The sequence below is a fragment of the Cottoperca gobio genome, chromosome 20, assembly GCF_900634415.1.
Source record: "Cottoperca gobio chromosome 20, fCotGob3.1, whole genome shotgun sequence".
Classification (NCBI taxonomy): domain Eukaryota; kingdom Metazoa; phylum Chordata; class Actinopteri; order Perciformes; family Bovichtidae; genus Cottoperca; species Cottoperca gobio.
In genome coordinates, this window is record NC_041374.1 from 9,059,410 (window position 1) to 9,085,280 (window position 25,871).

Below are 25,871 nucleotides of genomic sequence, written 5' to 3' on the forward strand. Positions count from 1 at the left end.
GATGAATCCCCGACTTTTCCTCCAGCGCCACCATGACCTTATGAGCTTAAACTTCGGTCGACATGTTTTAGTTTCCACCTTTAATTTAACACCTTATGCGTTGTTATGCATATCGCCGTGCTCTGCAGATAATGATGAAACTCATGTGAGGACCATCATGCAGGTCCAGCCTCGCAGAGCTGCTCACATGTCTTGTTCCTGTGTTTTCAGAGTCTGGAAGATTTCTGTAACAGTTCTTTTGGTTGTCACTGTTAACCCAAGGTGATGTGAAGAGAGGAGCAGCTGAACTCCACCACAACCACACGTAGCTGAGATTAAAGCCACCGCAGGTGTGCTCCTCCAGAACTGTCACAGAGCACGAGGCAGGTGTGTACAATGTGTTCCAGAGACGTCAGAACATACGAGACAGCAGCTCAAATCTGCCTCTCGGCACTTTATTATCAAAACTAATTAAGTACAAAACATGATACAAAACAAACAATTTAAATACAATCAGTTGTTTAGCAGCTGTGAAAGGTTTTCAAGGCACTTTAACAGGTAGCTGTTCATCGGCTCCTGCTTGTTCTCTGCATCTGTGGTTCATAGAGAGAAAGCAAAGTGTAAACAACAGGACAGACGTTCACACTCGGAGCGGCTGCGTCTTCATCAGAGTGAATGAATGCGTACCCTTCTTAGAGATGGTGCGTGCCTCCTCAATCCTCAATCGAACAGAGGGACACTTCAAAGTCGTCTTCGCCTGTGAGGGGAAATTAAAAAGACAGATTAGGAAGAGTTGATGAGTGTTATTTTATTTCTCTCAGTTTATAATCAGGAGATAAAAGAAGTTTGTAATTTCTTCTGTATGTGAGAAGACGATGAAGCTTTCCAGCAGATTCATTTATAGAACTAGAGCGAGTATATTTGACATATATAAGCACTAAACTAAAACACCAGACCGTTAAATCAGCAGTAAATAAAGTGTGTGTGTGTGTGTGTGTGTGTGTGTGTGTGTGTGTGTGTGTGCGTACTCTCTGATTGTTATGGAGTAACGCCCACAGTGCCGACGCTCCCATGGAGCGGGTCTCCATCTCTCGACTGTTCAGACAGCAGAGGAACACCTTCATGGCTTTTTCTGAAATGCAGATAATTCTTCAAATGATAAGAACAGCAGCCTTCAAACACACACGATATATTAGCATAACTGTTACCTGGACAACACAACATATTGATATTTTCACTAAACTAAAGTTTGAACACAGACTTATTATTTTGTTCATGTGGAAATTCAACTCCATCATTTCCTGTGAGATGGTTGAGATCATATTGTACGTACAACACACACAGGAAATGTGATCTTTCCACAGGAAGCTAAAATCACGTCACGTGGCCACCCACCCTGTCCTACAACTCCCCCTCCAGCTCTGCACGGGGGACAATCTGTGTTAAAGTCCCCTCTGCTACTTCCTCTCCTTCGTGCCTCAGAATCTTTACTCTCCGTACACCTGCATCCTGCAACTTTACTGAATTCAAAGTCATGCGTTTCCCAAAACTATTTATTTAACATCAAATGCTTTTTGATATCAAATGATCTTTTTCTGCCTTCAATCTGAGCGAACAATATAAAAAAAGAAAAAGAAAAGAAATAAAGACACAGACCTGGTGCCTCTCAACTCACACTGTGGTCTGATTGTTTTCACAGAATCAACATTAAAAAATAAGTTGTGGTAAGATCAGTAAATTGAACCCTTCTTCCCTTCCGTACCGTTGGCGATGACGTGTGGCTTGTTGGCCGGGCAGAAGCAGAGGTTGTGCAGTGTGAGAAGTGCGTGGCGCCGGTGTGGTGCCAGGTCTGCCAGCAGTTCCAGGGCTCCGGTCACTCTGAGGATGTTCTGCTGGCCGTCCTCCGCGGAACGACAGGCTGACCAGCAGCCTCAGCCACAGGCCCAGCAGGCTCCCGGTGCCACAACCTGAAGACGAGGCTTTAACACCAGCAGCCTTGGGCAATGGCACTGACAGGAAGGCTTGCAGGAAATTATTCTGAGAATGACAGAAAAGCAAGAAGAGTATTAGCGTCATGGTAACAGATCAACTGCTCCCCAGTATCCAGCATAGTGTGAGTGTGAGAGAAGTGCATGTTTGCATTTTATTTTATTCAGTAACACAAATGAGTTTATTTACAGCCCGTTACAATGAACTTAAGGATCATCTGAGCAGGTTCTAAAACAAGTTAACCTCCTTTTAGGGATAAAACAATGTTCTTCAAGTTCTGTGACTTGGTGATCAGACAGTGTCCACTACTCCACGTCCACTGCACCCTGTGAACGGGGCTCGTACCTTCTGCAGGACGCCTCTGCAGTCACGGGACACGGCGAGGTTAGCCAGCAGACAGAAGGCGAGCTTCTGGACGGGGCTGTTATCTGCGGCGACACCTGAGGCCAGCTTCATGACCGAGTGCATCACAGAGCTGCTCGGGGTGCCTTTAGATCCCGGTGCAACACCGGAGCCGCCGCTACAAACACAACTGCATGCTGGGAGAAAAAGAGTGAGACTTTTTTTTGATGATCCACATTTTTTAAATTCAGGATAACAGAGATAACTCAGTTTTCTGGAATATTGTGGATGTGTGTGACTCATTTAACCATCTTCCTCTCACACACACACAAACACACGCATACGCACACGCACACGCACACACACACACATTAGAATGTGTGTACACAGTAATTACAAAGCACAGCAGACCCAGGCTGGTCCCTGAGGCAGCCAATCAGGAGCACTACTGACTCACGGTTGTGCTGACAGAAAAAACAACAACAAGGCTATTTCTTTAATCAGCAAGAAAAAGTGATACAAACACAGTGTGACTCTTCTTCTCTTCTTCTTCATCTTATTCTCCTCCTCCCCCCCTCTTCTTCTCCTCCTCCTTCCCCTCTTCTTCTTCTTCTTCTCCTCCTCCTCCTTCTCCTTGGAACTCGTTGCTTCTTACTGTTTATCTTAAAGCTAGCAAGCGGTCCAGCCGGCTTCAACAGTCGCCACTAAAATAAAGACGGAGCTGTCGGGCTGCATGGTTGTCTGCTCACTTTACCAAAACATGTCTGCCTGGCCGCCTGTTTGCTGTGAAAGCTGCCGAGCCAAATGAGAAAAATGACGAGGAAGAAATAAACTCTTGTACAAAGACAGAATTAACTTTCCGTAAGAATAGAAACGTAGCTGCAGACGAGACAGTGAGGCATCTTAAAAAAGGTGTTCACAATTAATGGAGTTTGAAGGCAAATCTCTGGTGAAGAATCAGATTCATCTTCAATAATCATTCATGAAAGCTGATGATTAAAACCTCTCTGACTCTGAGAGGAAATGATGTAGCCCGAGGCTAAGCCTACAATTTATTTAAAGTTTAGACCATTCAGAAATATAAATGAATGAATAAAAGTATCTCTCTTATGGCACCACATTCACATCCGTATGACTGACATGACTAATTGCTGCAGCTGGAGATAACATGCAAAACACAGAAATTACCATCTTAAGACAGCGAGCGTTGACAGAGGCAGAATCTGACACTGATTGATGTTGCTTATGGGAGAACATGACAGCTTGTTGGTTATGCTAATCCTGAAATGGTAACATACAGCAACAGGCGTATGCAGATGTTCGCCCGAGGTTGTCTCAATACCAGTGAAGAAAGTTGGTCTATCACAGCACTGACGAGGGAGGTCTGCTTTGTACTGGATCTAATACTTCACTGATGTGACTCAAAAGCGTTCCCACTGCTGCTACATATAATAATAAAAAAAAAGAAATATGATCATTCCACAGAAGTGTTGTTTTACAGGTTTCAGGGCTGTGAAAATATATGTGTGGCACAGATGAAAACAACAATCCGACTTGTGCAAACAAAGCCTTGGATGAAGGAGGGAGACTGGAGATGAAACATTGGGTAGAAATGAAGCCGTCTCAGGAGAAGAAGTGAAACCTGAGGGTGGATGGTGTAATGCTGAGCCTGGCTGCATGCAGCCTGAACACAACCTGCTGTTCAGTTAACCTTTAGGGACATAGTGTGCCCGACTTCACTGACTTCTGCTGCTTCACAGCTTGAGCTTATGAGGGGTCTAAAGCGACCGGGTTTAGATCAGATCACACACCCACTGAGTAACTGCTGTCAATCAAACAGAGAAACGTTCATAAGCGCTGCACATGAAACTTTCCTCTCCTCCACTGATGAAACTCATTTCCATTGCAAAACTACATCACACACACACAAACAGATCAAAAAGGGACCACATGCCGGTTATCAAAGTACATTTCCCAACTGTTTCCTCCCCACAAGCCTTGACTTTCCTTCACTCAAAAAGGCTTTTTCTACAAATGTTTTGCCGTTCTGATTTCCACATATACAGCTCTAACATCTAAATGATGGAATACCAATATCTGTGAACACAGCGATGCTCTGTGCTGCTACACATCATGGTCTGAAGCCCACTGCCGTACATGCAGCGAGACAGATCCTGACACTGAGGACCATTGTGACTGGCAGGCGAGCAGGCACTGGTCTTATACAGAAGACACGATGTTGTTCGGCGGTCAGTGGAGAGGACAATGGGGCTCTTAGTGTAAAGTGTTAGTGACTCAGTCAGATTGCTAACCGCAGACAGAGGCGATGTGCAGGCACGGGCCAGGCACAGTGCCTACACAAACACATAAGACACACAGACACAAACAGACCTGTGGTGCAGTCGGCTGTATAGACACACAGAAGCTCCAGCGCCGCCTCCATGGTGGGGTCGTCCAATAGGAGCCACGGCCAGAGAGCATAGAGTGCCAGTGTTAGGCGAGCATCTGTAGCCACCGCCTACACACACAAATACATATTATACACACACACCAGTGTTAATTTTGTTAAGGAAAACTGTGACGGAATATGTTCGTCAACAATGACACTGCTGACTTTATTGTGCTTGTACAATGCATAACGTTGTGTGTGTTTGGTCGGATATTTAACGCATGTTTTTCCATGTTGGGGATGAACTGTCGTAACAGCACTGAGCAAAGAGAGGAGGCGTTTAACCTGAGTTATTATCAGAATCATAAGATACAATTATTACTTCTGTTTCATCCTTCCTGACAGAAGCAGGGGGTTTTGGCTAAACTAGATTGACTGAAATGTTCATTATGATGCCTAAAAAAAAGGATATTTGACATCATTAAATGATAATACATTTTGCCTAAAAGTAACGTTTACACACACACACACACACACACACACACACACACACACACACACACACACACACACACAGATTTATACAACAGCACAAACACAGATGGCAGTAATCAATGTAAAACGCTTCGATATTTCCTTAAGTGTGCAGGAAAAACTCACGGGGAGGAGAATAGTGCGGGGGTTTAGGGTTGGCAGGGGGGGGGGGGGGGCTGTGCAGTGTGGAGCCGCCCTGGTTATTCAGTCCAAGGCAACCACCAGTGACTGAAAGGCTTAGAAAATGAAAACCAGCTAATATGCTCCATAAGTGATGCAGTTACAGGGTTTCAGGAGCTAAACTTAGCAGGGCCGTGCACATTTAGATGAATCTCATTTACAGGCGCAGCCTCGGTACTCCGAGGTTCCATTAAAAACCAATTAGCATCGGGGAATTAAAAGGCAGAGGCTCACTTTGCATTCATCGTTGCGGTAAAGAGCACTCCGCAGGATCTCCACAGTCAGCTTGACTTCCTTTAAATGGTTTTCTTCCTGAAAATTTAGAACAAACAATATGTTTAAATGTTCACGTTGAAAAGATCTTGTCTGCTCAATAACTGCCGAGAACTACCATCAATATTCAGAATATTTATAGAAAAACTTCATTTCAGATTGTTATTCTATCCAACAGGCAGTGAAATGCTGAGACTAGAAATGTCCAGCCAGGCTCTGCTCACCTTCTTGCGGTGGGAAGCCTTGCCGGGTCGCACGGACTCCAGGTGGAGCTGAGAGCAAGTTCGCTTCATGTGCTCCACACAGCTGTCGATCAGACCCGCTGGGACAAACAGAAACACACAGAATGGGACTAAAAACAATGCATGAAGTAAAATAATATCTCTGTACCGATGTGTTTCTGTGCCCTGGTTACAAACAGACGCCGTGTTTTGCAAACGTTTCCCAGTCTACGACCAGCACTTCATTTCAGGTTCATGTGTGTGTTATGGGGGGGGGGAACCACCAGAGAACAAGCTTGTGACTCATTTTGTTTGGGGAATTACCTTTGGCTGCGTGGTGTTGAGCTGTGGGGCTGCAGGCGAGCAGCGTCAGCAGAGCTCTGCCTGTCAGCCTCTTCAGAGGATCCTGGAGGGGCCTCTTATCGAAACTCTGCAACAGTTCAAGACCGACATTATTCCACATTATCAACATTTACTTTGTCATGAGCACATAAATTATTGTCTATAAAAAGTAATGATGTTTAGTCAATTCTAATCCACTCAGAGTGCGAAGGTTTGATTTGACATTTTTAGAAAGCTTTAGTTTTTGTTAGAGCCAGCTGTGACGTCTCAGAAGTGGCCATTCTTCATTTAAATGATGCTTGTTATTTAATTCTGCAACACGAGACTGCATGTGAACAACCAACAGTAGTCTGTAGTAACCGTAGTAACAGTAACAGAGCTGACGGACATTCCTGCCGTCTCCTTCTTCCTGCAGTGAGATATTTGTAATAGCAATTTAGATGTCTACTGTTTAATTATGTACAAGTTTCCCATGTTAAACAAGCCAACTGCCATTTGATGCTAACATAGGAGTGTCGGTTAGATCAAACCAGGGCCAACTGCCATTTCATGTTCATACAAGACAGACTCATCCTGATTACCGGTAAACTGATTAACTAACAAAAGACAGGACACAGCCAAATCCTGATCAAACTGATGTTTACATAACTATTACCTTACAAGCATCAAAGGGCAGTTTGGCCCGGCCCCCTCTGGTTTTTCCATCACCTCGTCTCCAAACCAAATTGTATAAAATGCCTGTGTGTTTTCTTCCAACCTGTGCTCTCCTACAGACTACACCAGTGCTCTGTAGGACTGGTACCTTTGAGATCTCAAATAAATGTAAAAAGACAACTCTGTCTGACTTTATATACATCTCTCCAGAGTAAAGCAGGAAAACTTCCACAACATATTACATCTCAAAAATAAAACTGAAATCAGGTCCGCTGCAACTCTCAGTTTACCTTTTAATAAATCAAATAAAGATTTATTACACTACACTGTAACTTTTAGCTTGTTTTAAATGTCTTTTTAATGTCTGTTTTATTGTATTTGTCTTTTTATAGTGTTTCTGTTGCTTGTGTCGGAGCAGTTAATGCTTTATGTAAAGCTTTAACTTGCTGCTGAAATGCGATGTATAAATAAACTTGCCTTGCCTTTAGTTTTGGTTTGCCTTAAAGGATATCCTTTTTATTTAGTTTCCCATAATAACCCCGGGTGGAGACAGACTTGCACGTACCTGCAGCAGCAGCTCACACAGCTGACCGGCTGAGGGACCGTTCACAATGTCAGACAAAGCTGTGGCAGGTTTAGAGTTTAAGGTCGTGACCTCGACTCGCAGACTCTTCGTCTCCTCTGTGAAGATCGTACTGAGAAACTGCAGAGCCACTGTGTGGAGAAGAGAGTCTGCTAACTTCTCAGTCACACACACTGATAATGTTCCTGCAGACATGTGGGGGAAATAAAAAGAGAGAGTTGGTGTTTTAATGAATGGCACAGCAGCAACACATACACTGAATCACGGCGAGACAAAACGGCAAATCCATTATTTAAATCCCCCAACAGATATCTGTCCATGACTGAGGCAGTATGCACCGGTGGGGAACACACTAATCATTTGAATGTGTATGCAGACACCCAGATGCCATAAACAAGTACACATAAACATAAATACAAGCACAAAAAAAAGCTCAGCATTCATCTTTCACTGGACTCATCACAGTTCCCTGCTGGGCCATTAATCACAGAGGAAGATAAGTAGGAGGAGTAGAGGTAGTATAAGGACAGGATGCAATTATCCTGCCCCAGCATCTGTTCAGGGAAGTTAATACACACAGTAATGATGCAATGTTAATATGAGACAATATGTTTTTTTTTGTACCAGAATTAAAGATGCAGAATTATACCTAAAATGCTAATCCTGGTTATTTAGTGAGTTACTGCAATCAGCATAATTTCCCTAATGATGTTTATCAGTCATTCATGGAGCAAGATCTTGATTCTTAAACCACACTGGGCTGTTTTAAATTCAACAAAACACCAAAAGACAATCATTTATTATTATAAATTGTGATAAATGATCCATAATAGGTGATTATAAACTAATTCTGCAGCCTAAAGCAGAATAATTAATGTCTCTTTCACTCACTCACAAACAGAGCAGAGGATCTGTGTACCTGCAAATGTCCGCCAGCGTCTCCCCAGCGCAGCAGAGACAGATGGGTACGCTGCTGAGCTGTCCCTCCTCACCAGAGTAGCCAGGAGCATAAACACGTCCGCCCAGCACACACCAAGCGCGGCCCGGGTCCCCGCATCTGAGGAGGGAGCGAGTGAGTCACACAGATCACACTGTACAACATACTGCAGGGAGAACTGCAGAAATGTGACTGTAACTATATTTACGAGTATTTCCATTTCCTGCTACTTTAAACTTCTACTCCACGACATCTCAGAGGTAAAGAACTGTGTGATAGCTTTAGTGTCTCAGATTAATATTACAAAATAAAGTCAAGCAATACTTTATCATGTGTTATTTTAGGATAAGATAAACTTTATTGATTGAATTTACAAGCTATCCGGCAGTATATAGAGCTCCACCTTCACCAACATTAAAGAGATGAACACAATAATGCATCAAGAATTATAATCCAATCAATTTATTCTGAAATGGGCTGCTGTGCAGAATGACTACGTTTTGTACTTTTATTTTGATGCTAAAACTTAAGTTAGAATGTACTGTCTACCTCCACTCCAGATGTGTTGAATGTTTGTGATGAGCTGAAGGATGAAATGATAAATAAAGTCTTTAAAAAGCCTCTCGGATCAGCTGGAAAATGCAAACACCTGATGATCTTATAGAATATGATGCATTGTGTACATTAAACTACCAACAGGAGATAAAGGAGGGACAATGAGCTCAACATTAAACATCTCCTGCAGTAACATTCAACACATTAATGCAGCAGTAATATGAATCCAGAAACATCAGATATAATAACAGTAGTTTACCTTTAGACTGCTTTAGGACTTTAATTAGCAAAGATTTCATTGTAATGCATCTCAATTTGTAAACAAAAACTTCTCAATTATGATTTACTGCTTAGTGGTGAAACTGATAAATTATGTAACCTTTGTTTTCATCATTTTAAGTAGAACTATTGCTATTGTATAGGAGCGTTATGTTTACAAACCGTGTTTGAATTCTAAACTCTCCTGCACAACGTCTTTTTTCTATTTGTGTATATGTGCAAATGAACGACTAAAACTAAACATCAGGTTCTTCTGACCTAATCCTTTGGTATCCAGCATGAGCGCTGCAACCAGAGTCGTCAACAGCTGTTTCAGGAAGTCCATCTGGCCAATCAGCTCCTGGCTCACTGTGACACATGACCCCAGCAGTTTGGAGAAGCTGGACAGGAACTGAAGTTGTGTGACGAACTAGAAACACACAGGAAGACAGATTAACCACACATGCAAACAGGAAGCACACGTTTATTATTAGAGTGGACGTATAGTAAGAATAAGTGTTTCTGTGTTCAGCTGCAAAGACAATAGGATGCTTTGAGTATAAGCTCGTTGAGTATTCCACCCAACACCAAAATCTGGAGGCGCCCTCAGAGAACCTGAACTGTACACACTCACATTTCTCAAGGTAAGTTATAATTACCATAAAGAATCTTAGAGAAACTCCTCAGAAGTGTGTTTCAGTGTTCCTCACCTGGATCTTGATGTCTTCTCTCCCTCCTGGCAGGACGTTGGGCGTCTTCAGCTCAGTCAGACACGTCTCCATGGGCCCAATATCCACCAGGCTGAGGAGGAAGAGAAGGATGATGGGAAATGTGCGTGTTTGTAAGAAACTAGCTGGAGGGGGATTGGGGCTACAATTAACATGAATTCTCTACTGAATAAAATATATACATGTTGATTTCTATCATCTTTAATCTTTATAAAAAATGACAAAAATATGTTTCCAGAGCTCGGTGTTGATTTAATGACTTTTATTTACACTACAAGCAGAAAATGTTTGATGTTTTCACTGACTACTTAAATTAATTACTAAATAAAATATTAATTTCTTTACACAGAAACTTTTCTTCTTGTATTTTATACTTTATACCGTCTTATTTTATTTTAGCTTGTTTTAATTTTCTATTCTCCTGGCTCTTTAAATAACCGTTTATTTCATTACATTTTTATTTGTTCGGCTCATGGAATAAATAATAAATGAAAATATTATTATTCTATTCTTTTTTTTTTAACAATTCGCAATCAAAACACAATTTAGAAATGTTATGACCAAAAAGCAGCAGGGAGACGAATAAATCTTATTTTGCGTTATAATGTGTTAACTTTTGCACTATTTCTCGATGCTTCTGATGTTTTATGTAAAAGTGTGCTGTATAAATAAACTTCTAATCAACGCAACACAACATTTCAACACCTGACTGAATAAAACAAGTAAGAAACTGATTACAACAAAACATTCTGCGTGGAGGTGAGCGTGTGTCCTCTCACCTGGCCAGCGCTCGGAGGAGCTGGTCGTGTCGGATGGCGGTGAGGGTGAAGTCTGGCAGGATGGCGAGCAGGTTCGTCAGCAGGCCGCAGTGGGCCGTCATGAGGTCGGGAGTTACCATGACAACGGGTTCCACGGCAGAGGGCTCGCCCTGTCGGGAGTCCTGGGAGGTCAGCGAATCGCTGGTGTCGGTGTCGCTCTGGCCTGTGGGACACATCAATAGAGAGCTAACAGAGACGCCACAGCTTCACACACTGCGTCCTTCTGAGACCACAGACACTGACACGTCATCAAAGAGCCCTGAAAGAGATCAGTTTCATCGGAATGTTTTTCTGTCCTGTTTATGACTTCAGAGCAGGTGGAACAAAAGGTATTCCACTGTAATCTTTTTAAATTAAATGAATCTGTGACACAGGCGGGAAAATAATGATTTTTCTATGTTGATCCGTAAAAACTGGTGGAAAACATTTTTCTGTTTGTTTTTGTAATACTCATTCCGGCCACAAGAGTGTGACGCGCACCACGGCCCCATGTTCGAAATACTAAAAGCATCCATGTTTTAATTAATCCATGCAGTTTAAACACAAGGTACTTGTATTGTGTGTTAGCAGGTTATGTTACATATATTAGCCTCCTGGGGCCAAAATGAGTATTACAACAACAAAACACTAAGGAAAAAAACATTTCTGTTCAAAACATAAAAACTATTTAGATCAGACTGAGAAAATCATCAGCATTGTTTTCTCACTTTCAGCCTCTGTGGGGAAGGCTTTTCTTTTATAATGATCACTGACCACACGAGGTTCGGAACTAAACCATGATGTGTTACTATTACTGTGAATGCACGTGCTCTCCATTCCTCTGTGTACCTTGAGCCGTCAGTCTGCTGGCGGGTGTGTCTTCTGCGAGGCTCAACGGGGAGGAGCCTTTAGGGGTGTGTGGTCCCGAACCTCTTATCTGTAATGGACAACATGAAGATGTGAAGATCCACTTTATTCTAACATCTTAGTGCATGTCTGAAGGTACAAAGTCTTTGCTGACCACAGTGCTGGACGTGGAGAGCGAGCTGGACGGTCTGCTGGAGTCCACGGTGGGCGCTGGTGGGTCGCATCTCCAAGACCACAGAGAACTCTCAGAATCTAGACGAGCACATAATGACACGTTAACGAACACGAGCAAAACTATTGATCAATGAAACACAAAAATAAAACCTACCCAGTGAACTGCTCTCCTGAGGACGAGGTGCACCGGCAGCGCCGGCACGAGGCTGCAGGTGGAATGTGTACCGGCCTTGGTAACATTTAGAGGCGGAGAGAGCCACGTTTTGGAAGTACTGGCAGTGATAAAGCAGAGCCTGGAGCGCCGGCAGACCCACCAGAGACACGCCGGACTCCTCATCGTGGACACATGGGTGCTGCAAGAGGAGAGATGAGTGCTGCACATCAAACTGTTTTATGATGTGTGCTGAGATTGGCACATGGCAAAAGGAACAGAGGTGAGAAAAGGGCTGAAGAATCCAGCTGGGCCTCGTGTTGAACTCCGTCTGAACCTTCACTATATCTATATTTCCAACATTGAATATTAATTAGAAAACTACTTTCCTAACTTTAGTTGTGAAAGTGATAGAGCGCTGCAGGATTGAGTCCTAAACCTTGAAATGAATCATCAGTTCTGCACTTTCAGTTTTCATGTGTTTTTAAATGTGCGGTTGTTGGTTTAGATACTTTATATCCCGAGGGAAATGTATGAATCAATTAGATGCCTGATATAATGTCTGTGGTTAACACAAGCTTAAGAGATTTTAAGGTTTTGTTCTACGAGATAAAATACGTCAGTAAATACCCAACTCGTGAATTTTGAAGCTTTTACGCGTCTTAAAAAAAGGCGGTTGCTAGCAAGAGGCTGAATGAGACGACAGAGGTCGATGGGGACAATAGACATCATCACGAGGAAACTCATCTACTCAGTGGTGGAGACGTTGAAGTCATGCGACAATAATGAAGTTCGGTTATAGACGAACGTTAGCTTTTTACTTCTCGCAAACGCATTTCAAAAATCCTAAACGTGGCGTTTCATTTGTGAAGATTATCCTGCAAGAATCATAATTGTTTGTTTGCCACGGAGCTAATTTACTGCAGTAATCTAAATTCCAATGGAATAACTCCCAGGGCGATGCTACAGAAATACATCCTGCAGCCTCATCTCTTTCCCTAAAGATTTAAGATTCACTAATTTAATTGATTTGATTTGTAATCATATAAACACATAGTTAGTACACACACTGCAACTATTATAACACAATAGTGCACTCGTATGACTCCTTAAAGTGCATGAGCTTGTGAATACGATTCACAAGTCCAGCAGTTTTATTTAATTTTAACGTGGCCTGATTTGAGCTTTGTCAATCCGTCTGGATAAACTTATTTTCTAGCAATTATAACTTGATCAGATTTGGTAAACAACAAGTCTTGCTTTTAAAAGATAACAACAAATATAATTATATTTGTCCACCTCTGACATACAGCTGCATCATGAGTTATGGCCTCTGTAATTAGGATGCTGGTGGTGTTTTGACAGAGATTTAAACTTCATTATTTTGGATGTGAACGCCCCAGTAGAGCTTCAATACGAGCAACACTCCTGGTCTGAACCCTGCAGCGCTCACCAAGAGGGGAATGTGAGGGAGGAACAGACAGAAACTGAAAGAGAGGAAACAGTTCATGGTCTATAAAAGCTTTTCAACTGTTTGGCAGAGCTGCTGACCTGCCAGTGGGAATCCTTGGCCTCCTCTGCGTTGGCAGGCATTGCCATCACCAGCAAGTTCTGCAGGATAAATGCAGCCTGGACACACACACACACACACACACACACACACACAAACAGAGATGTGCACACACACACACACACACACACACACACACACACACACACACACACACACACACGCACACACTGGGTCAACTTAGACTGCATCAGCAACAGTGCCATCTGCCTGTATTTGGCTGGTATCACATAAAAGTCCAGCCACATTTTCTGACCACAGATAAAAGTGAAGCTTTTCTGATAGTTGTTTGGAAGTTGTGTGAAACAGCAACAACACCAGGTTTGAACTATTTACAATCATCTCTGTAAAACAGTCTGCTGTTCTATATTTAGGCTCCTCAAAGGACGTTATCTATATCCTGTGTATTATTAAGGAAAACCTGTTTTGGGTTGCAGTTGGAACCTCGTACCTCTCTGCGGACCATGCTGCTCTCCTGCTGATCCAGGAGGATGTTGAGCAACGTGCCCCACAGTCCTCCGCTGATGTTCTGACAGCTGGCACACAGAGCCTGGCAGCCGCTGGGCACTGAGGACAGAGCGGCACCTAAACCCAAACTGGCAAATCTCACCTGACATGAGAGGGGACACACAGATGTGTGAGGAAAGACAAATAAATATGGTGACGGTGTATTACGCCCACAGACTAAAAGTAATGAATCTTCAAAATAACGCTGCTAATGTTATGGGACACCTATCAATGTGCCGAGCTGGTACTACACCGGCAAATTGATGATGGCAAAGACAGTCTACCTTGTCAAGGTAGCCTCTTAGGGTGACTTGTGTGAGAAGATATTTTTGGAGACAGACGGAGAATCTGGTGCGACTAGCTGTCATGTGTCTTTGTGTAGGAGAGTTCTTGTTTAACTCTTATGGGTTTAATTTGTCCCAAAAGTCTAGAAACTTCACTTTGTCACTTTTAAGAAGTTGAGCTGAAGAACGAACAGTGAACAGCTAAACTGGAGTGTCATATACATACAGATATGTTTACATATGTGTTGAAATGACTATGAAATACAAGCTGTCCGTACCTCTTGATCGCGGTCGACCCACAGTGGGATGAGCCAGGCCAAACCAAGCTGAGCGGTGTTAGCCTCGTCAGCAGCCGCCTCGCTCCCCAGAGACCACTGAGACATGAAGTCCTGATGAAGACATAGAAGAGAGAGAAACGTTGGGCATCAACTTCTATAGATAAGTTGAGATAAGAAGCTTTATTGTCCATTAAATTGACATTTTTCTTCAGCATTCTAGCAACACAGTGTAAAACAGACAGTAAAGGTAAGTAATACAGCGTAGTCTGGTGCGTGTACTGCATCTATCGAGGACACTTGCCTCGTCCTTGTTCTCCACCATCATCTCATGAGACAGGTGAAGCAGGCAGATGACGGCATTCTTAGTCACACCTTTCCCCATGAAAGACATGGAGTTACCTCCCCACTCCACGTAAAACGAGGAGATCACCTGTGTGAAAGGACACAGATCATATTGGGGATATTGAATATCAGAGCATAGGGCTGCAACTAATGTTATTTTATTCATTTAATTTAATCCTTATTTAATCAGGCGGTCTCTCTGAACAAAATCACCAAAACAGAAACAACACAACTACACAAAAACAAGGACTGAATAATGATTAATCTGTCAATTATTTTATAGATCAACCGATTAGAATATTGTGAGAAATGTCCGTCCCAGTTTCTCAAAGTCCAACATGAAGACATTAAATGTCTTGTTTTATACCAAACCTAAAATATATTCACTTTAATATGATATACAATAGGGAAAAGCAGCAAATCTTCATATTTGAGAGGCTGAAAACAGCATTTAAAGATATTTTTGCATAAAAAATTACTTTTCTGTCCATCAACTAATCGATTGGTCGGCTATTCGTTGCACATCCTGCAAAGACAGAGCTGCACGTTCTTTGGATTTGGTACAGTAAGCGGTGCTATCTCAGAACAATAAGTACCTGAGTCTGAGTTGGTCGTTACTGTATGCTTGTCATGCAACTCACTGCATCCAAAGGAAAGTTAAATACAGCTGAGACTAATTATTTTGCTCCGATGTGCCATCAGGAAGTGGAACTGCACTGGAGAGCAGATGAAGAGCGACGAGCCCAAGGCCTGCTGAGCTTTAGGGCCCCACAGTGCTGGGAGTGTCAGGTGAGAGGCGGGTCAGAGGGCACAGGAGTGTTGGCTGTCTGATTGTTATCATTGAGAGGAAAGTAGCCGCCAGAGATACTTAATGAAAAGATATTAACCTTCAATCTTCATGCAATCTTAACTCTTGTCCATGCAAGCTGCCCATTAATAACCAACACTATGAGAGGTATGTGTGAGCAGGACGGTCTATTCCATAGGGGTCTTCATTCAAAATAAAAAATACAACTTTGGACAGCTCTGTGCTGCGCAAGCTGGTCCAACACCGTGTTACGCTATTGTTTTATGGACTACTGAACAACCGAACAGATGGAAGAGGCAAGGTTGATTAATCTCATCAGCATCTTCACAGTGTGGAGTGTCTAATCAATGAGAGTTTACCTATTGCAATTCATGTCCCGTAACCACGTTTTTACTTAATTAATTCCTCAGAAAGTACTGTGCTTTCCCTGTTACTCATCATGTATGTGGGCTTTTCTCTGATGCGGGTCGGAGGCCTGCACGTGCAACACATGAAATTTAAAAAAAAATTATATTATATCCGCAATACGGATCTGTGTGGCGTAAATGCGAGTGGCATTTGGCATTTCCAATTATTTCGATTTTACAGAAAAAAAACTATTCATGAAATCCCATGTCTGAGCATTTTAAAGACTTTTAAAGGTAGATGTAAGACACCTGCACAGGGGCTACAGGTGAAAATGAGCTAATAGCTAATCTGGCATAAATCATCTTTTCTCTTTTTGAGAATGTTTTTTTATGCATGGTCCTGGTTTAATAAAGACTTATAATAATAACTTCACACACATGCAACACACACACACACACACACACACACACACACACACACACACACACACACACCTCTAATAGCCCACTGAGATACTTGGAGCAGAGCAGGACGGGCTCCAGGTCAGAGCAGTGAGAGCTCCAGCCAGGTTGGGCAGTCAGGCTGACCATGCCCTGCAGTGTCCTCCTTTGTTTAATTACATTTTCTATCGGGTAAAGTACAAATGTTATTACATTTTCAGGAAATTATTACAAGTGTTACATGCTGTGTTGAAGAAGACTTGAAACTAGTTATTGAAACTCGTCAGGAAAATCTTTACTGAGGTAAACAAAATCAAAAGAAAAGCTAATTTTCTCATAGACTTCTATACAATCTTCTTTTTGCAACCAGTTGCCCCCTGCTGGATATTAGAGAGAATGCAAGTTGATGGCACTTTTCAGACACAGAGACATTTGGCAAGAGGAAGTGAGATTGAATCCATAAAAAGAAGATCAAATAATGATAGAATACAGTCAATACAGTGAAAATATAAGGCCATATGTGCAATATCTGATCTTTACACAAGCAAAAACACAGATATATATAATTTACATAAATCGTTCCACCCTTTACATAAAATGACTCTTACCTGTTTTAAGCAGCGGTATGGCATGTTCCATAGTGGCCACAGTGAACTGAGCCAAAGTGAGCTGCTGTAACTGCAGCTCCAGGACATCTTCCACACCCAGGTCAGGAAGCTCCAATTGGGCCACATCTGCAGGTGACTGGGGCGGGGGGGCCTGGACTGCAGCTCCACCTCTGTGCGAGCTGCCACTGGATGAATCAGACAAGAGAGGAAGAGAAATGTAAATTCCTGCTCTGAGCTTGGACCACTTGAATACACAGCGTGACGTACGAGCTGTATAGGGATGGATCATAAAAACTGCCATCACGAGAATCAGAACTGATTCTTAAATAATGCAAACCAGCCGCTAGAGGGCTCCTGGTGATATTGATATTTAAAAAGAATAATATAATCCTCCACAGTCCTTCTCACATCGCTTAATCTTAGTATGAGTGTTACTGGTGTCACTTGCAATGTTGTCATTATCAAAGCCACAAAGAAATCCAGCACACATTTCTGAAAAGCACAAAACTGTCTTGTTAAGTGTTCGGTCTAATGAAAAGAAGTGACAACAATGCTGAATCATATCAACAGTATTTGTGAATCAGAAGTGTGACAGAAGCAGAAGTTAATCTCTGCTCTCGCTGCAAACATGATCGCTAAAGATGTGAAAAGAAACAAAAGACAGAAGAACAGCAAGACCTGAGAGACCAAAGGTGATACAGATTTTTAAAATCTATAATCACAGTGACGCATTACTGTGGAGACACACACACACACACACACACACACACACACACACCTGGTGGAAGCTGCATCTCCGTCTTGGCCATCTCCTCTGGCTCTCTGACCGGTGCGTCCCACCACAGAGGGCCGAGGGGAGCACTCTGCCCCCGGGGATGAGGCCTGGGAGCGCTGGGTCCCCCGCACTTCCTGGGAGTAGGAAAAGGACGAGTTCTGGGACACTGGATCTACACGACCACAGAGAGTAAAAAAGAGGACATAGTTGCACAGAAGTTCCTTATTGTAAGAAGTTATTCATTAGGATTCGGCAGCGGTGGAATGTAAGTACATTTACTGAAGTGCTGTACTTTAATTTAAAGGTGCTTGAACTCTACTTGAATATTTACATCTCATTGCAATCAAATAATAAAAACATTTGTTTAAAAATGTACTTTTTAATGATGGAACACATGTAAACAAACCGTACAAACATCCGTAATCTACTTATCACCAGCTGCATCTCATAAGGCGTGCTACCTTGCTTTGTGGAGAAGAAGCTTGGGTCTTGATGAAAGCGAAGTCTCCTCCTCAGCCCCACACAAAGCAGCCGCAGGCAGCAAAGAGCCTGCATGTGGAGGTAGCTTGCTTCACCTGTACCCGAACCCATCCTCAACAAGGACAGAAGGTTCTGCAAACACAAGGGGATATCAGAGCAGTGTTATCACTGTATCACAGTACATATATTGGTTTAGGGTTCTGTATACAAACAGAGAGCAGAGCCGGAGCTGCAACAATGTATAAACATTGTGTAAACACATGACCTGAACTCAGTGATAGAAAAGTTGTAATAAAGTTTGCAAAATAAAGACGGCAAGTTCAAATTAATTATTGAAGCAACAATTTGTCCCAAGTTCAGAATCCCTGCCCTGTGCAGCTAATGGTGTCATGTCTCTAAATCCAAGTCTTTTAATTTATCTTAATAACTTCTAGTAACTCAAACAAGGGCCAAGTGAAGCCACAAGAAGAAGAACGCTTCCCCATAATGATGAATCTGCAGGGTGACAGTATGCTAATACTGCCTTGAGACCGATGTACCACTTTATTAGCAAAATAGTAATGTTCACAGTGGCTCATCGGGGCGAAATGATGTCTCCTCCAACACTCTGTCTCTGCCTATGAAATAAATAGCTCAGATAACAGATGCACTTTGTTGCCGACGAGATGTTGGTACATGCATCAAAAAAATGCAGGAACATTTTTGCAGAAATGGGGAGAGAAGACATCTCTTTAATGTAAAAAGAAAAGTTGATATTCGAATTCTGCACAGCTTTTTTGTTGTTGTTGTTGCATTCATCGTGTTTAAAGCCAGTATTTGTGCACGGTGTCAGATAAAGATGAGGCTACACTAATATTATTAGTATTATAGTAGAAGTAGAATTTGATTCCAGTGGTGACTGCGTAGGATTGTTTACAACTTGTGTGATCTGAACATTTCCAGAGCGTCAAAAAGTCAACATTTATTGAAAAAAGATAGATGTAATCATTTCCTAGATACACAACATGTTTTTATCCAACCAAATATTCTGCTTCAATCCATATTTTGCCTGTTTATGCTTTCAAAAACCACATTGTCACAGTGTTCACAGTGTTATTATACCTGGAATAATAACAGCACCATGAACTTGGACCAGTTTAACAGAATCTCTGATATTCAAGGAGGCCTGAAGAGGAACGAAGCAAAATCATTGCACCAAGGACTTTCAAACCCTGCAGAGGTACATCACGACCGAACTGCATCCTCACAGCAATCTAGTGCCTGCTCAAGCAACGTGAAGCCTCCAGAGGCCTCCACAACCTCCTGCAAGATCAGGGACACTCAATTATAAATTGGTGTTTTGTTCAAGGACACCATTTGACAGGTTATTATTTTGACAGTGGCTTGAGTGACCATCCCATACATTATGGGATGGTTCACGCTGGCCACTCAAAACAACACACGTCATTTAATTGATGTGAATAACGAGAAGAATACTAAACGTAATGAACAGTTCACTGAGAACCAGCAGAACATTAACTTCAGCAACATCTTTACATTTGTCTATTTGTTCACACATGTTGAATCGAGCACTGAGAGCTTTTAGAGTCGGCAACAAGCCACGCTTTCAAAGTGAAGAAGTGCAAATCAAATACAGGTTTGTGTCTTGAAGCATTGAAAATGACCAAAATCATACATCCTGTGAAGTAAAAATTAAATCACAGCCATTCTAATGTGCATATTCAGCATTTTTACTAACATCGGAATTGTTGTTTATTTTTTTAAATCACATAACCGATTAAATATATTAATTTAAACTTTGGCTCTGGTGCAGCCGCCTGTCTCGGTTTGTAGTAATCACTTTAGACCAGGGGTGTCAAACATACGGCCCGCGGGTCCAAAACCGGCCCACCAGAGGGTCCAATCCGGCCCACGGGATGACTTTGCAAAGTGTAAAATGTTGTTGTTTTGATCATAAAGTAAAATACTATATTTTTCAGTTCCAGACTCCTGTGACTAAATGTTTTGTGCCTTTTGTAGATACACTGTGATCTGTAAGTTGTAATACACATGTGTAAATGATAAACATTTACATTATAGGCATAATATTGTTGAAATAGCAGTTTGTTCATAATGTTTTGTAAAAAGATTGTCCATTAAATGTGAACAGTTTTCAGTATGTACTTGTGCTTTTTTGCACTAAAACAAAATTAAAGATTTGGAGTTGTCGTTATTATGCTGTGATCTTACTGGTCCAGCCCACTTGAGATCAAATTGGACTGCATGTGGCCCCTGAACTAAAATGAGTTTGACACCCCTGCTTTAGACTGTAGTCTCACTCAATGTCCCGCCCACAGCACTGATTGGTTAAACGTCACAAGTAATAGCCAATCAACACTCAACACCACTGAAGGCTACTGTCTGGCAAATCTGCTCCAGTGAGCAAGAGGAGCTGCGTGTTGAAAGTAAGGCAGCACATTTTGCTGAAGTTGCAATAAAAATAATGATAGATTATCATAGTTTATAAAAAATGTAGCACAGTGAGAATAGACATTTCATACACCACAGGTATATAACCTGCAGATGCACATTTAACCCACATTGAATGTTCATACGAGTCAGCCATCGCTCATGTTTGTCAGTCTGCAGTGTAGTTCATACACTTCACTGATAACTGGAGAGTAACAAGGATTCATCCTCAAAGAAAGTTGTTGTTTCACATTCTGTAAGTGCAGTACATTTGCAGTTTCATTTAGCATCAATGCTTCAAGGTATTTAAACCAAGTTTGTCTTTTTCTAAATTTTGCCTCCTTAATTAATAATCTGTAAACTATACCGGTCGATCCTAATTTATGATGACACACTTGAGCTCAGTATGTCCTTACAGTTGACACTGAAACAATACTAAGAAATAAAATTGTCCCTGAAGATGATAACAAATCTGAGAAATGTATGGCATCATTTTAGGTTTGATCTTTCTGCTCATTCTTCTAAATATGCATAAACATATGCACAAAATATGCATAAACATATGCACATTAACGTCAGTGCAAGAAAATGGTTGTGTACTGATACCTGCACTATGTTGGGCCTTTGCAGGAAGATCTCAGCAGGAAAGTCTTGCATAATGACGTCACACAGAAGTTCACATGTGGTCCGCACCAAGTTGGGGTTGCTGCTCCTCAGAGAACTGTGAAAAAAATGTAATCAGATAATATTTAATACTCATTTACCATCACTGAATAACAACATCTGAACTTTTAAACAGATTAAAATCATAATTTTGTTGCATTTTAACTATGCATATGTTATTAGAACTGTATTGTCTCTCACCTCTCATTGGATGAAAGTATGTGTCTGTCTGTGTTTGTCAGAGTCAGCCATGGGAACACAGAAAACTTGAGGCATCTCACAGACTCATGGACTGTACAACAGAGAGGGACACGACATAAAACAGGCAAACAAGGTTTAATAGAAAAATCCTCACGCCTTTAGAGAAAAGCACAAGCGTATACGTCTATCTATTCTGTTTCTCTTCACTTGCCACTCCAAATGGTAACAAATGTGTTTGGGTATATGCCTATTATATATGTATATTGTATTTACTATGTATTTAGCTTTGATTTAGCTTAGTAGTTCGATGCAGCCATGTATACAAATACAGATACATACTGTATATGTATACACATAATGACATTGTGTAAGGCTCAATGCGACCTCATTTATATTTTTTTATGTCTGCTCCTCAGGTGAGTGCACAGTGAAGACATATTGTTTGTTGTATGCATTTGTTTTTATGAAAAATGTAATTTAAATGTAAATATTTGTCAAAGTACACGTTCACTGTCTTGTGTCACAAGTCGGCTTTTTCAAATAAAAACATTAAGGAAAAAACATATATACACACACACTGGTACCTGCTATCTTCTGAGGCGGTACATCTTGTGGCAGGCTCCTGTGGAAATAGCCCATTTTAGGATAATGGTCTTCGGGTGGAACATCTGTAGGTGCTACAGCAGAGACATCAGATTTGTTAAAATATCCTTTCACATACTGATACTGTTATAAAGCAAGCTGACAACCCACACTATCCTCTCCTACATAGGATGATACACATTTTAGTGGTTTGTAGAAGACAGAATCAAAACAAACAATCATTGGGTTTTATTTGCGACACCTGTTGGAGTTGCAGTGCGCTGTCCATGCGAGTAGACCATTATCTGACTGGGGAGTAGCTCAGGTAGCTGGAACAGCTGGTCCAGGGTACCGTCGATGACAGCTCGCAGGCTGGGCTCCACATTAGGTGACAGTTGAGTGAGGAAGTCCACCGCCCCGACGTCTCTTAGCATCTGGGCTGCACTCGGATTCTTGGAAGACAAAAATGACAAAATAAATAGGCATGAAATTAAAAACCTATAGTTCAGTGTAATGTTTGATGTAAAGGCTCTTAAGCATGGGTGTTACCATCAACGTGTCTCACTGCAATTATGCTCATGCTAATATTAAGTAAGTAATATTAAGTACATTTTGTCTGTGAGGGGAGGAAACTTAAAAGGGACAGTTCTGATTGTTTGAAGTGAGGTAGAATGAGGTACTTATACACTAGATGGCGGTCGGCACGCCACCAGTTTGGAGAAATAGACAGGAACACCAGCAGGAAGCTAAGCTATTTACTGCTGTGGACGGGGGCAGCAGCAAAACATATTTTAGCCGCCTAAAAATATCTATATTAGATAAGTGTACGCTATATTTACAATTTTCTTACCTTGTTGTTTGACAGCCATTCAGTCATTATCTATGTTTGCTCTTTAAAGCCATTGACAAAAACATTTTACCTCGCAGAACACAGGAGTTGCTGGTTCACCACTACCTCGATCGATTAGATTGTTTGTGTTATTGAGTGACTTTGAGTTGTTTTGAAGAGAGCTTAGAAAACGGCTTCACTTCCCTGTCAGAAATTACTGTCTGAAAATATATAGCATACACTTAAAGTGATTAAACTGATACAGAATTAGCAGCCATCTACTGTAACATTAGGTAATTGGTGATACCTCATACAACCCCACTTTAAAAGATGCAAACTATCCCTTTAAGCCTTTATCACATCATATATTGGTAACATATTAAGCATACTTCAATTAACTTGTTAAAGACAGTTTAGCCTTGTTAAAGAAAGGCTAAAGACAAAATTACATTTAAAGTTTATCAGCTAGTAGACTGCTGCTCTCCAGCTACAGTCCACCTGAGGACTCACCTTGTAATGCATCTATGATGCAGCTAGAAATGTATCTACCTTTGATAAAGTGGAGAGTAACCCAAGGACGTCTTCCTGCAACGGCACCTCGGGGAAATTGAACCACTCAAGAAGATACACAAACAGCATCTTCTCCTGGACGATGTCAGAGATAGAAAGCAGGGAAAGGTCCAGCTTACATAAGATGCTCTTCAATGCTCGGACTCTTATCTCCACCAAAGAGTGGCCTGAAGTTTGAGGAAAGTTGAGAGGAGACATTATAGCAGTTGTTTGAGACGTGTTGTTTTTAGCTAGTCGACAGCTAGCTAACGTTGTGTGAAAGTTCACAAAACTTTTACTGACTTTACGTTAGCGTTGACATTAATTACAACTATGCATACTAAAGTTAAAGTAACGTTATACCTACAGATAGAAACACGGTTGTATTGTTAGCTAACGTTAGCATACAAGCGGCTAATATTAGACAAGTGCGTTTTGTTTACATCAGTTCAGGTAATTAAAATCAGCCTTCTAAGCTACTTAGCTCGTAACTTAGCCTACCTATTTTCTTTATAAGAGGAGATAACTCCATCTTTAATGCATTGCGTCTCCCTTGGTAAAAAAAAAAAAAAAAAAGGTAAACAAGCTTCTTCAACCACCGAGTCTTGTCAGTTCAGTTCAGTTTGTCTGCCGGTGTCATGTCAACAGTCCCGGGTCTGAGTTCAACTCACGCGCCACCAGCTTCACTTCCTGCAGAGGACCAGTGGTGCGTTCAAGAGCTACAACTATGTAGGGAAAACTGTATTAGTTTAACAAAGTGTGTGCAGATACAATAATGTAAGCACCTAAAGGGATATTATTCTTATAGGCCTACAACTAAATTATATTAGTAAACAAGGCACCTTTTCTCAGAGAGATCTGCTTTGAGAAATAGGGGAGACCAGGGATGGTTGTACAGCACAAGCTCCAGGAACAGCGCCGGGCTTTTAAATACATTTTCATAGTGGCCTAACCGTAGAATTACTATTTCCAGGTCTGTTTCGTGATGCAATTGGGCCCAAAAAAAGTTTCCCTATAGACTTACATTGGGAAGGAGTCTTGTTTTTTTAAGGTAAATCGACTACCAAGTACAATCACTTGAGTAGCCCTTATTTAAATCATGATTTTCTAAAAGTTGTAAAGATGCACAAACAGCCGATTCTAGAGTTATTTTCGTGCTGCCGTTCATGTGAATGAGCAGAGATGGAGATTAAAGGAAACACTAATGCGCTTGCTCTATGGGCCCAATGGATGCAGAAGATCAGCAGAAGATTTGGGTAATGTTGTACTCGGACGTCTAACTCATTCGGCTTCATGAAACTTTTATATGAACGGGGATCTGCCTCCAACACTGTTTCCAGTTCTCTTTATACATCCATGGTACAGCACCACTTTCACCAAGAAGGGATGATCTTAGAGTCATGAGATTCATTTCATGCATGACCACTTTCCTTTCTTGCATGTGAAATGTTAAAGCTGTGTGAAGAAGTGTGCAGATTTTTACAAAACACTGATTCTTTTAAGGTATGAAAGCAAAGTATTTGCAACTATTCCTGGTCTCCTGTACTGCATTAATCACTTTTGCAGCAGTGCAGGAAATAAAACCTGAGCTATGCTATTTTGTACTAGTTTGTCATTTTGTCTCCACCTTTACCCCAGCACCCAGAGACACTAGCAGCCCTCAAATCTTTTTACGAATATTTTATGTCCCAAGAACTCCTGCTCTTGTTTCAACAGTGTTTGTGACATGAAACATCTGATGTGCCAATGTGTGGCATATGTCTCTTTTGAAATGTTATGTAAACATGCTGAAATAATATTTTCTTACAGGGGTCATTGGTGTTTCATGGCATGTTTCTAAAACATTGAAGGCTTTTGCATTGCTTGAATACTGAAAGACGTTTTGACAGCAGCCACATTATCCTGTCATTAAATGAATCTTCTCAAACATTGAGGTTCTCAAAAATCAAAGTGGATGTGCACTGCCTCTTAACACAAGTGCAGGAATAAATTATTTTCATACTCTGTGAGTAAGCTAAGCCAATTGCACAAGATCTCACACTTGAGATGTGATGTGAATTTGATCAGCCGACAGGGTAATAATTACAAACTTAGCAAATGATAATTTGATATGATAATAATATATTGACACAGCTTTTGAAAATACTGGAGAGATTTATGCCCAAAATTAATTTGACTGAGTTTGAGGGAGTAGAAGAAAAATCAT

The 25,871-nt window shown here is 41.4% G+C and overlaps 1 protein-coding gene across 1 annotated transcript; it reads right to left on the bottom strand.

Moving 5' to 3' along the window:
- Positions 1–413: 413 nt before the first annotated feature.
- On the bottom strand, positions 414–24,245 carry rttn (rotatin). Its single transcript, XM_029458240.1, is given in 32 exon segments — positions 414–572; positions 667–736; positions 1,008–1,111; positions 1,742–1,889; positions 1,891–2,016; positions 2,314–2,507; positions 4,702–4,828; positions 5,648–5,725; positions 5,911–6,008; positions 6,232–6,337; positions 7,469–7,671; positions 8,406–8,543; positions 9,516–9,666; positions 9,947–10,037; positions 10,744–10,945; positions 11,611–11,698; positions 11,783–11,880; positions 11,957–12,155; positions 13,505–13,582; positions 13,975–14,133; positions 14,593–14,703; positions 14,894–15,022; positions 16,585–16,715; positions 17,139–17,323; positions 17,917–18,085; positions 18,375–18,525; positions 21,448–21,562; positions 21,706–21,796; positions 22,290–22,382; positions 22,550–22,739; positions 23,666–23,853; positions 24,167–24,245. Coding segments are annotated over 32 exon segments (4,122 nt in total). The 5' UTR covers positions 24,198–24,245; the 3' UTR covers positions 414–492.
- Between the last annotated feature and the right edge of the window lie 1,626 nt (positions 24,246–25,871).